Source organism: Heterocephalus glaber, unplaced genomic scaffold, assembly GCF_053883595.1.
Source record: "Heterocephalus glaber isolate CG9 unplaced genomic scaffold, H.glaber_assembly_v1.0 deba00001577, whole genome shotgun sequence".
NCBI classification, from domain to species: domain Eukaryota; kingdom Metazoa; phylum Chordata; class Mammalia; order Rodentia; family Bathyergidae; genus Heterocephalus; species Heterocephalus glaber.
This window is the reverse complement of record NW_028258358.1, coordinates 29,618,758-29,631,884: the sequence shown is the minus strand read 5'-3', so window position 1 is coordinate 29,631,884 and position 13,127 is coordinate 29,618,758. Positions and strand designations below refer to the sequence as shown.

Here is a 13,127-nt window from a genome sequence, read left to right as displayed (position 1 = left end):
AGTATTTTTAAATGTTTTACTTTAATTATGGTTAGCCAAGGGAGGATTCCTGAAACTCTTCTAGCCACGAGTGATAGTCAAGGAGTTTTGCATCCAGTGCAGCAGGCAACAGCCAGTCAGGAGGGGACTGGGCGGTCGGCAGCTGTTTTGATCACAGCCATTCAGACCTGCTTAATGCCTGCCCTGCCCATAACTTTACTGGCTCATCCTTAGTACTAGGTATTTAATAGGGCTTGCAGATGTGTCCGATAAAATAGCTTCATGTCACCAAAGTGTTGACATGAATGTGCCTTTGTGAGTCTCTGTGATGCTTGGTGTGAATCCCTGCTTGGGTACTTCACAGCTGGTGTCCTTGGGTTTGTTTCTTGCTGTCCTGAAGTCTCAGCTTCCTCCTCTTTGAATGGGAACAGTATCTCAGTCACAGTTTGGAGATGATACGTGTACCATACTTGACGTGGCTTCTGACACTCAGTGCCCAGTGTGTAGTGGTGTTTTGAAAACCAAGCATGAATGAACTAGAAGCAAACAGAAGAGTCTTGTGGCATCCCTGCTGTGGCCAGGGCACCATGGTGAGTCTCTGTCACACAGAGGCCCAGGCAAAGCTGATCCCTCTGGCCCCCATCTACAGAGTCTATTCCCCTTTCTCCAGCCTGGCCAGAGGTATATAGCATGCCCCCAGTCCTCACTCCAGCTGGCCCCTCCTTCGTGCTTCCTATTACAAACATGGCTTTGAGGAGCCACAGAGGAACAGTGGAAGTTGGACTCCTCCCTGTGAGAGGGACTTTTCGGTGGAGGCTGTTCAATGCTTTGTCCTTTTCTACTCCCAGTCTGCACCTGAGTCCTTTCCTAGCTCAGCACACATTGTGTCGTGCTCCATCAGCCAGGTAAATATTTGTCAACCCTTTGCCCTTCTCCACCTCTCAGTCCTGATGGATGTCATTCCTCTCACCTGGGCAAACTCTGCATTCACTATCAACCCACTGTCTTCCCTCCTTCCAGATTCCCAGGTCATCTTCCATTGTGAGAATGTGTTAGGCTAACCCTGTGTGACCCCTCTACCTCACCCCTCGCCAAAGTGTCATGGCTCTTTCATTGCCACCTGTACATGTGGCCGAGGCCCATACTTCCTGATTCCTGCCACATGGGTGTGTGCTCAGGTCATGTTGTGTCACTGCACATAGTGTTTTCACTTGTGTGCAGTATCTCCCCTTATCCATGGCACCTACGGTCAACTGCATTCTGAATGTGCTATTTGTCTTGGCTCTTTCAAGACAGACACAGCATTCTCATAACTTTTATTATATCATATTGTTATAATTACTCTATTTTATTAATTAATCTCTCACTGTACCTAATTTATAAATGGAAGTTTTATATGTAGGAAACTTGTATGTGTAGGAAAAGGCATAGCATGTATAGGGTTTGGTACTGCCCATGGTTTCAGACATTCATGGGGAACTTTGCAGATTAGGGGGCTACTATCCAGTCAACCTACTACCAACATTAGATCATAAAATGCCCAGATGGACACGGAACAAAAAGACAGATCCTGTGTTAATTGTAAGTAGCAAGATCTGACGAAAGGTCAAACCACTTAGTATGAGGAGGTTGTGACTTAGAAGAAGGAAGGTTTGAAGGTGAATGATCGAGACTACGAGGCTGCCCTTCCAAGAAAATTGAATTTTTGCAAGTCATCTTGCTTGGATAGTTGCACCTGGCATCTTCCATGGGGTGGGGGTGGAAATGAGAAAGCTCTCCTAGGAAAAGGAGAGAGCACACATACACTCATTTGCTCCAGTCTGTCAAGGCACGTAATCAACCTTGAAACAACTGGTTTGACTGTATCATAATTACGTGCAATGACAAGAGACCGTCCAATCTTGAAAGCACAGTGTGACTTTTCTAGAAGGGCATTCTTTCATATCACTATTGCGGAACAGGTCCCCGCCATCCTCCCAGGAGACACAAGCATCTCAGCACGTCCGTGCCGTTACTGAGACCACTAGCCTAGTGTCGTGTCTCCATTAGTTTGCTCGTGGCTTCCCTTGTCTCACAGCTGCAAATAGAGGAAGCAGGAGACAAGTCAGACTTGTCACCAGAGCCACAATTTCCGTCTTTCTGTGATGTGTATGCAGTAGGTAGGAAGAAGGACAAGGTACTTTATCACCTGTGCTCTGTGCCAAGGAAGGAGCCTTTGAGGGGCTGTCGCTGGGGGACAGTGGGTCTCTTCCTTGGCACCTTCTTAGGCCTGTGTGCCACATTTGGTGCCTTAAGTCAAGGGTCTGGGTTAAGCTACCATTTAAACCCAGTGCCATCTGTGACGTGATTTTACCTTAAAGTTCCAGCAGGAGTCCCAGCTTATTAAAAGACTAGGCTAGAACTCTCCTTGCAGTCTGGTGACCTAAGGTAGTCTTCTTATCTGTGCCTTGCACTTCCTGTCCTGCCTTCCTCCACTCTCTGTGTCTACCCATGGGGCCGCGCATGCTCTGCATGTGCAACACACTCATCGCTTGACACCATCTCTGAAGGGAGCCCCCAGTTCATTGTGCATGGAGCCCCCTGTCCCACATCCATCTCTGACCCTCTGGGAGTTGCTGTGCTTTTCTGGCTTTGTAGAGAGCTTTTGTGCTGTCAGGCCCATCTGTACCTAAACTCAATCTCAGCTAGAAACCTCAACTGCCCTTCGCAGGAACACAGGTCAGCGCAGCAGCAGCATGAGGAAAATGACAGCAGTGACAAACCTGACCCCTTTGTGTAGCAACAGATGTCCCCCATCAGAAAATAACCAACAAAAAAAGATGACAAGAAACATCAAGCATTGGAAGGTGGGACTTGATTTTGAAAACAGACCATTTGCTCTTTGTGGAAGACGGCTTGCTTTTCCTTATCCGGCATGTGTCCTATAAGCTAGGTGTTGATCCAGGCAGCGGGGAAATTGCATAGAACAAACCAGATGAAACCTCTGTCCTGAGAATACCTCTATTTTGTTTTCATTTGTTTGAATAAAGAAAGAACCAACTGGTCTTCGGCTCCTGGGAATTCAGAAGGGAATTGAAAAGAACAGTCATTTATACAGAGTCCGCCAAAAAGTGTATACACATTTCAGGGAAAGAAAAACTTGTATAAATATTTTAAAATTAAGTTTATCAAGACATGATGAGATTAATACAGGTTACCTTTGGCCTCCACAATTCCAAGAGGTGCTCAAAGTGGAGGCCAGTAGCTTCCAGACATTTATTAGTACGGCAAACTGCTGCTTGGGTGACCTTGGTCACTGAGACTGCTGTACATGCATTTTCAATTCCTTCTCCAAGGGCTGGCAGTACAGTGGATTTTTTGTGATATATGACATCCTCTAGGGTCCTCTATGTGAAGGTAACACCATCTGTTGAAAAATGTACTATTTTTCTTTCCTTGAAGTGTGTATGCATTTTTTGGTGGACTCTGTATATGTGAAGATGAAAAGGTTTACGACTTAAGGCAGAAAGATCGCCAGAAATTTTCAGATTCTTTGCTATTCTTCAAAGTGCAGTCCCTGGACCAGGAGCATCCGTATCCATTGTTGGAAATTCAGAATCTCAGGCCCCACCCAGAGCTCTGGATACTGTGCTTTCATAGGAGCCCCAGGTGGTTGATGTGCACAGTAGACTTTGGGAAGCGCTGTTCTCTGGAGTGTTAGACTATTTCTGATTTAAAGCCATTGTGATGCCCACAGGCGCTCAAGGTGCCTTGCTGTGTTTATAGACAGTATTGTAGCGATCAGAGTTCATCTTTCCAGTCATGTCCCCTAGGGGACATGTGGGAAGATGGTCATGGAGTGGGTTCCAAGTCTCATAGTCTCTCTTTCAGTAAGAGCCACTTTTCTTGTTTGAGTTAGTGTTTTTGTGTACGAGTGCACCTACTTAGACGATTCCTCATCTTTATAAAAAGTTGGGAAACCATTCCATTTGATATGTCGTCATTAGCAAATCCAGTTGGACACTTTGTGATTGGTCTTATGTGCAGTGTAGTGCATGTTCATAAAGGGTGTATGAATCTAGATGTGAATTCAGAAGTAATGCATGTGAAAAGTAAAAGGCACTAAGCAGATTATACTGTGGTATATTCTGAGAATATGGCCATCCTCTAGGGGATATAATGAAGCAAGCTCAAATAGTCACACATCAGAGCGTCAGAAAGAATGTGCCTTCAAACATGGACATTGTTTTATGGTCAAGGCTTTTGGGTTGCTAGGGGCAGAGTGTCCCTGAGCTGGTTCAGAGGAGAAGGGGTGGACTGAAAGGAGGCCAGGACAGCGCTCAGGAGCTGAAGCAAGACTGACTGCCCTGGAACTGGGCTCACAGTGGTCCCAAGGAGTTGGGAGCCACTGTCACAGGGCTTGTGCATGTGCTGTGCCCTTTGCTTTGGATAATGCTTCTGCCCCCTTCTCCTGCTTCTCTTACGGAGTTCTTGTTACTAAGAGGGGCCATGAATCATTTGACAGCCAGTCCCCAGGTGCCCTGGTTACTCTTGGTGCATTCACTGTGGCCAGTGTGGTGGGGAGTTCTAGAGAAGGGTGTTGCACATGTCAAGCCTGCCCAATATAGATGAAGAGGGGCCGGGGATTTAGCTCAGTGGTTCTGCCGCCTGCCTTGCAAGCGCAAGGTCCCACATTCGATCCCTGGAAACAAAAACAAAAAACAAAAACCAAAAAAACCCAATATAGATGAAGAAGTTCAAGTGAGTTGCAAGTTCCTGAAAGGCATACTTGTCACCAAAGGTTCAAGGAAGACAAAGGACTAAGGCTGAGAACCTGGGATGTGAGGCTGAGTGAGAATTGGGGACCTGGAGAAATGAATAGAGGACAGAGTAGTAAATCTTCAAGGTAGAACAAAGGTGCCTCATCAGGAGGGATGGAAAGCAGGTTAGGTGAGTACCTATTATCTCCTCACTGTTCCTAAATGCTTGATAGAATTGATTGGAAAAATAAGGATGCAAATGAGGTTATTTTAAATGGAAAATTAAGACATGCTGGTAATTATTTGAGATAAAGATAAATAAAAAATGACAGACATTTCTGTGCTGGGTGTGTGGGCATAGGTCTAACACACAGTTGGAGCAGTTGGATATGGGTCATTGTGGGTCAGTTTCAAAGGAGTCTATTTAATTTCATCCCATTCAGCTTCAGATGTTTTGGAGGATAGCTGTGTGTCTGAGTATGCCCAGGGAGATCGGGGTGATGATAAGATTTGGGATGCTTAAAACAACAGGAAATGAAAATAATGAAAGAGAGCAAAGTACAGGAAATGAAGATAATGAATATGAGCAAAGTTCAGGAAAAGAACCAAAAAAAAAAGTCAGCCAGTGACTACCTGCAGGAAAAAGTAAGAGCCAGCAAAGGCTATTGAAGCAAGTTCCCCTGAAGAATGAGGTTGCTCATACTCCCCCTTCTGTGGTGTGGAAATCCCCAGAAGGCTGGGCAGGCAGCATCCACTCATTACAAAATTGCAGCTCTTTGAGTGAGGTTGCTCTTCTTCTCCTTATCTCTAACACAGCAGGGTCCACAAAAATGCTCATGAACCTTTCTGTTGCCTGCAGAAGCCTTTTCTAGAGGGGATTTCTATGTGAATGTCCAATGGTTGTCAGGGGCAGACAGCCAAAGAGGAGGGTAGAGTGGAGTTGGGTGTGCCTGGCTTCCACTTCCTCCTCTGTCTCGTGGGGATTTTCAGGGTAGAATCTCAGACTCTTCACTGGATGGAGTTTTGAAATTACTATTAGTCCTGGAGATCTTTCATGCCCCTTCAAGTTCTAAAATTCTACAGTAATAATGACTAACTCAGGTGTGTGCTGCTTCCAAATTTAGAAGATACCTTTGTAATCATGACCTCTTTTATCCTCTTGATCTTTGACTCTGTGAAGTAGAGACAAATTTAACATTTGCGTTGTACAGATAAGGAATTTGAGTTTCAGTTGGAATTTGAGTACTGTGAAGTCCTATTGCTGCCCAGTGTCAGAGGAGGATGAGGACCTTGTGCAGCCTCATTCATGCTGTTTTTTCTGTTTCATTTCGCTCTGGCCTCCACCATGTTAAAGGCCTGTTCTGACTGGAGGGACAAAGAAGATAGGCCAAACTGTGAGACCTCTACAGCTCCTGTGTCTTTCTCAGGGCGGTCTGGCTGAATTATTGTAGAATGCTGCAAAAAGTCCAGCTGGCTCACTCCTTGAATGTCTTCCTCGAACCATGCCATGCACACAGCTATCCCTTTTACCTTCCATTCCTCCATTTTAGACTAGGTCACCCCTTCCACCCCCCACCCCCCCCACCCCCACCCCGCTGCTGCCATGTTGTTCTGTGCCTGGGGTTTACAGGTCCATTGTCTTTGCTCTACTAGATAGACTATGCTCTTTGGATTAGTCTTCTTAGATTTAGATTCCACTTCTCACCAAGACAGTAATTCTTTTATTTGTGCCCCTGCTCTGCCTACCATTGCCTACAGCGCCATGTGGGTCTGCCTCACCCAATGTAGTAAGTAGCCCAAATTTAGCACCCCTCCCTCCTGGTGCAAAAGATTAAATGTAGGGCCTCACACAGTCTAGGAAGCACTCTACCACCAAGCTGTACACCCATTTTCAAAGGCCAGTTCTTGTCAGAAGAATCAAGTTCTATAGTCACCACTAGATTCTAGATATGTACCTTCTTTATACAGACCTAAATATGGGTACATATAAAAAAGTTCATCGTATCTAAGAGTATCTCTTCTTAGATGCCCACTTTTTCCATCAAGGTCTGTTAGGACCTTTTTTTTGCTGATACATATGACTATCTTTTCTGGCAAATAGGGCTCAAAAGGGAAGAACTGCTAACACATGCTATGCTGTGGAAGAACCTCAGAAACTTAGACTAAGCAGAAGAAGCCAGAGATCATGTATCTAATGATCCCATATAGGAAAGGTATTGACTTCAGTCCTGGGCACCAGGCATCTGCCTGGTGTGGGGTAATCCAGGGTCTAGGGGTCAGATGCTCCTGAGAAGTCTGTAAAAAGGGTATGAGAAGAATTGTCATATCGAGAGAAATTAGATCCACTCCGGCAGCTATAAGGGCAGAATAAGCAGCAGTAATAGTTTGATGTTCCAGGAAGGTTTAATATACACAAGCTCTTTTTAACAAAACCATTGGAAAATGGACTGAGCTTCCCCCGAAAACTGACTCCCCTTTCCTTGCATCCTGGACACATTTCAGCAGAGACCACAGGTCACTGGGATGAAGAGGCATGGCAGGACCATGGAGGGAATTCATCATCAGATTTGATTTGGAGACCTCTGACTATGAGGCCGTAAACTTGACATCACAGGTCTAATTTCAAGTCTACCCTCAAAGCCAGATGAAAATATTCTGCAAACACCCTTCATTGACTTCATTGTTTCTTAGAACGATGAAGTGTTAATTATGGAACTTTCCAGTCTCACATTTTCTATGCTTAGCTGGTGAGTAAGCGTTTGGGTTTTGGACAGTCTTTAACATTTCATGATTGAAGTAGCTGTGTGGAGAGATGGCTTTTCTCAGTGATGTGTGTTTGTATTGTATTTTATGCTGTTGCCAAACCGTGGGTCCCCTAGTCTTTAAGATCCTGTATTTAATAAAAGATTAAGGGGTGATTTTCATGTACCGATCATCTCGATATAGTGTTTTCATTTTTTCAAAGAAAATTTTTGAATATTTCCTGACATGTTAAGTGGAACCACACTTTCAATGTATTTGAATCTTGCCTATGTTAAAAAATTATAACTTTTCCAATGAAAGTATTTTAATTACATATTTAATATTTTGTTAGTGTGGGTTTTCTTTCTTTTCGTGTTGATCATTGGGAAGTTAAAATATAACTAAGGAGGCTACAAAGTCTGTAAGAATAGGTGGGAAAAATTGCCCATGTGATTGCAATGTTTCTCAAACGTGTGATCAACACTGGTCCAACCACGTGTCATCTGGGAAACTGCAGGCAGGGCGTCCTGGAAGCTTGCTAGAGGTGCAGACTCTCAAGCTCCACCCCAGCCACTGAATCAGAATCTGCATTTTAACACTTTGAACTTCCTCCCCAGATGGCATGCTGCAGAACCTGCGGCCATAGTCATCATCGCACCTTTTGTTTGTTGTTGAGCATCTGTTAAAAAGTGCCTGGCATTGTGACTAGCTTCTTTCATGGGCATGCCCCGCTTAATCCTCAGGACAACGCTAAAGGAGGTGTTATTAGAGGCTAAGAAAGTTGTCACTGGGCCTGCCAAAGATAGCACTGAAGGATGCTTTTAGGAGTCTGTATGTCCTGAGCTTAAGACAGGAAAATTGCAGCTCAGCTTGTCTCAGACTTGCACACCTCATGCTCCAGATTGAGCCTGAGTGCCCCAAGGAAGAACTGCAGAGGCAGCGGAAGCCCAGCCCCAGCCCCTGCACATTCCCAGTCCAGTGGCTTCGTGATCCAAAGGGCCTCAGAGGAAATCCTCTCAGACACACTGACAGGAGCACCCAGGGGTCCCGCATCGCACCGGCAGTGTGGCTTCCCAAAGCAGCAGGCAGAACGTAACCTTGGGGCCAGCAAGCACGTTTATTGGGTTGCCTGCATCAGAATAGGCTCTGTGTGGGTGTGGCTTCAATTTTTAAAAATTAAATAAGTCAAAAGGATAGAAGATATTTATTAGATATCAGTATTAACTTTCTGTTTCTGAAGCTTTTATTGATACACCATTTTCTTGGATTCTGCTTGGCGAGGAAATAAAATCAATGATAAGAAGTGATCTTTAATCATTAAGTATTATGTCCATTTTCTGGCCTACGTTCCTCTTGTCTTCTTAGATGTTTCAGTCTGCATTTATCACACTTGGCTCACATCTGAAAATAATGACTTGTACTATAGCAGTATACTCACAACCTGGATGGATTTCAAGTTTTCCTACAATGAAAGTACCATGAACCATCCTGGCAAAAAAAACCAAACAGAAAAACAAACAGAGGTTACAATTACATTTATTTAAAAATGTACTGCTTAGCAAAATTCTGGTAACTAAAGCAAAGTTAGCCTAACAATTGGGATTAATTTAATATTTTGCTATTGTTCACCTCCCCACTTAGCACTTGAACTGAAGTCCTAGTTGGGACCCAAAATTGAGAAATGTTCTAAAATTCCCCAATCCAAATGCATACCAATAATAAAAAAGTAAATAAAACTAATAAAACCCTTCCCAATACTGTTGTTGTCACAAGAAGCCCCCTGCCTTTTAAATTAGGGCCGCATTGTAATTCCTTGTTTAGTACCACTTGGTGGTATTTTTATTTCTCTTTAGGTATCATCCTCTTTGTCTTTGCCATTGACATTGGTTTATTCCATATGAATGCATAATATATTAAATACATATGCATTTAAAATATTGTTTTGATTTGTTTGGGAATTGTTTCTCTTAAAGGATCTATCTGGGGAAATGAGTAATTTCTCATATCCTGTTCTTGCAGGAAGAATTTTAAATCGTTTCTCCAAAGACATTGGACATATGGATGACTTGCTTCCCTTGACATTTCTAGATTTCACCCAGGTAATGTAACAGTAATGTCAAGTTGTCAAATGGGTAACTGAAGTTCCTATTTTTTCCAAGGCTGTTTCACGGAGGAAGGAAATAGGAGTGGGGTCCTTGGCCCAGTGATGTGTAATGTTACCTTAATAAGAAGCTCATGTTTGTAAAAGAAAGGTGTGGCTGTGATTCGGAGGCTAAGTTAGCATGAGTAATACTTCTTGTGTAGGAGTGGCCACGCAGTCCTGTCAGGGTTGGTTTGTGGCAGTTACATGCTGGGTAAGTGGCTCTCTGTCTGCCTCCCAGGTATCTGGCATGGATTTCACTTCACTGTGAACACATTTCATAATATAGAAACAATCGCCTCTCATGGAAAGATAGCCCAGATTAACTAAATTATGCATTGTATTACCACAAAGGGCAAATATTTACTGCACTGTTTTATTTTTTTCTTCTCCCTTTGGGAGGGGGATAAAACCAGGTGTGGTTACTTACAAAGAAAAGATTAGTAATAATAAGATGAAAATAATACTTTGTTAACAAGGACAATAGAGGGCAGTTATTGCAGATACAAAGCCTTTGAAGGCAAGCATGTTTAAGCCAATAATTTGAGTACAGGATCAAAGTCACCTCGGAAAATGTCTTTTTTTTGTTTTTCTAGGCAGCTTTTCTCTTCACACGTTGATTGCTCTGTCTTAAGGTGTCTTTCTTTAAAAAGAGAAAAACCAGCAATGCCTAACAAATACCTTCTGTGAAGCGTTTGTATTGTCTGTGAACTTGAGGTCCTAAAGAATGATGTTGGGTCATCTTATCTCTCATCCCCTCATTCAGTATTGATGGTCATGCGGTATTTATTTTACCTGCTATTTAATTCTGTCTCCTTTTCAGTGATTTGGGCTGGGGGAACTTTTAAAAATCCATTTGGAAATGAAATGGCATCTATCAAAAGCTGAGCATATTCTACAATCCCAACTCCTGTGGCTAACCTGTCATGAGTTTGAACCTTTTCCACTTTCCTTAAGTGCTAGGTTATAGTTGTTCTAATCATGAGCCAAGTTTAGGGCCAAGAAAGGAAAGTGCTACAGTCAGGGTCTCTGATTATGGCTCAGTCCTCGTTTTTTTTTCAATGGTCAGATAATCTTCGAGTTTAGAATCCCTTCTGAAGTTACTGGCATAAAAAGAGTCACTTAATTTAAAAAATAAGCTATATCAGAAAAATCAATAGTAGGCCTCCACTGATGACCGGAAGTCATTAGTGGCACAGGCAGGTCAGAATGAACATCTGTCTGCAAACAGCATAGCCTGTGGGGGAAGACAGCACTGTGTACCAAGGTGACCTGACTGAGGACTCAACTGGGACTCATGGGTGGAGTCCTGGGACTTCAGACAAGCTCTTCTGGGTTTTTTTCCTTCTGCAAACTCACTTTTTAAAATGTGTCCTGCTGCATTTTGCTATATTATTTATCCCCAGGAGCAGCCTTTCACTAAAACAGTCTCATTCCTTACATGGAATGCAGATGACTGGAAGTACACATTTCGACAGTGATTGTTAATTACTTGGAGAAAATATTGTGAAAGGTTCTGTTTCTTTGCAACTGCAAGCTAGGCCAAGGTTGGGTTTCCAGAGCCAGCTGGCCCACTGTGTGCTTAGCAGAGTGAGCCCTGCTAATTAGAATCTCTCGAGTGTTTTTGTATCGGCTATGGAGGGAAAGGGATAGATGCTGCTTGATTTCAATATAAAACATTCTCAGCAATGTGGGGAGAGGAGATTCTAGTCTCGCACTTCTGTTTAACTAGATAGACAAGCGTCTTTTTTTTTTATTATCGGCTCACATAATCTTGGTAAACTTAACCATTGTTAAATACTCCTGGTCCTAATTAGCCGATTTCTTCAGTCTACAGCAAAGGTAAATCTTGAGGTTATTGTCTCCAAGAAAGGTGTTTTATATAAAGGATAACTCAGTTATCAATTATGATAAAGATCTATTGTCACTTGTTTTGTTTGCAGGTGTCTTTAATAAAGCTTCCCATAATCCCTTCAGGAAGAAATATTTTCTCCTTTTAAAAATAGTATTAGCTAAATATAAAAGTGCTGATCCTTGCCATTGTTGTTGATTCTTTGAGGGACATTTCCCAACATTCATTGTTTAAATGGTTGTCAGGAGGAATCAAGTGAAACTTCATAAACAATGGCCTTCTGGTTCATCTCACTTGGTGTGCAGAGCCTTTCTCTGGAGGATTTGCATTCGATGAGTGGGCTTTTGACTGATCTACCTCTGGGATCATTTTGAACTATTTGGGGCCCATTGCTATATTAGCAAGCAAAGATTTTTTATTAAAGCCACAGAAATAAATTTAACCTGCCCTCATATAAAGACCAACAAAAATCTAAATGTAAGTTGATTTTTTTTTTTTTAAAGTTGGATAGAACTCCGTAGGGCTGCAAACAACCCAGTGATGTTCTGGGACTCTTAATGGAATCATGTTAACTTAAAATAAACACTATTATGGTAAGCACATAGAATGAAAACTAATTTTCCAAATCAAATACATTATATTCAATTCATTTTCCCCAATCAACCAAATGTTTAAAACCTGTTAGTTATAACAGCAATCTTCTGGAAATTAATTAGAAGCCTATTAGCTCTGCTAGGTGAGCCGAGTGAAAGGGGTTGCTCCTTACATTTCTAAATAGTCTCCTGAATTAAAGCAAAGCAAGGTCAAAATGACAATCAGCTAGACTCATCTCTTAACTGTTCTTAGTAGTTGATTTTTTTTGGAAAGTGGTAGGTTTTCTTTTTTCTTTTTCTTTCTCCTCAAAAGACATTTTGTTGACTCTGTCCTTCAATAAATTAAAAAAAATTTTTTTTCGAGTTCCTATCAGGCAAACCACACATGTAGCATGAATGTTATCTACCTCAACAGTGGCCCCTACTCTGGGCCTCTGAAATAGAAGTGACTTTGTAGGTCTCTTGTGTAGTTCATCAGTTCCAAGGGGTTTGTCAGCCCCTTTCAAAATTGAGACAGTAGAAAATTTCTTGTCTGCCTTTGTTCTTAATGTCATTAGCAGAACCACTGCTGACATGAGGGTTCTTCAGGAGGTTTGTGGTGACATCTCTCATCAGAGGCTGTGGGTGGTTACCAGCATGACCAGCAGCTCCTCCCGTGCACAGAGAAACTCGGGAAACAAACAATAGGCCTTCTACTCTCAGCTGCTGGGCTTGGTTGAGACAACTGAGTGTAGAAAGGACTGGGAACGTCCTTGTCAGTCGCTGTGTCACTCATGCCATCCTGCAGGAGGTGGGTGCTTACTGAACCATAGGAAAGCTGTGCCTCATCTGGGGTTCTCAAGCCAGAAAGAACTTGGCAAGATATATAGTAAAAACAGACCGACTATCAAAACATGATACTTAGAAGTTTCTGAATAGGGAGTTAAGCTTCCCACTTATCAGAATTTCTTTTGTACTGAAGATACACATATGCTCATGCTTTACTAGAGAACTTAAATCAAATAGCTGTAGAAATAAATAATATAATTGCATTTTCCGTTTGAATGTTGTAATCCACAGCATGCATGTTTGATTGCTTTTTC

General features: G+C 42.6%; 1 protein-coding gene across 11 annotated transcripts in view; it reads left to right on the top strand.

Moving 5' to 3' along the window:
- Positions 1-13,127, top strand: part of Abcc4 (ATP binding cassette subfamily C member 4 (PEL blood group)) — a 251,526-nt gene that overhangs the window by 162,258 nt on the left and 76,141 nt on the right. For all 11 annotated transcript variants that reach the window (XM_087193012.1, XM_004870822.4, XM_004870823.3 and 8 more), the window contains one exon: positions 9,480-9,559. In XM_087193012.1, the coding sequence (XP_087049138.1) occupies positions 9,480-9,559 (80 nt within the window). The remainder of the gene's footprint in view (positions 1-9,479; positions 9,560-13,127) is intronic.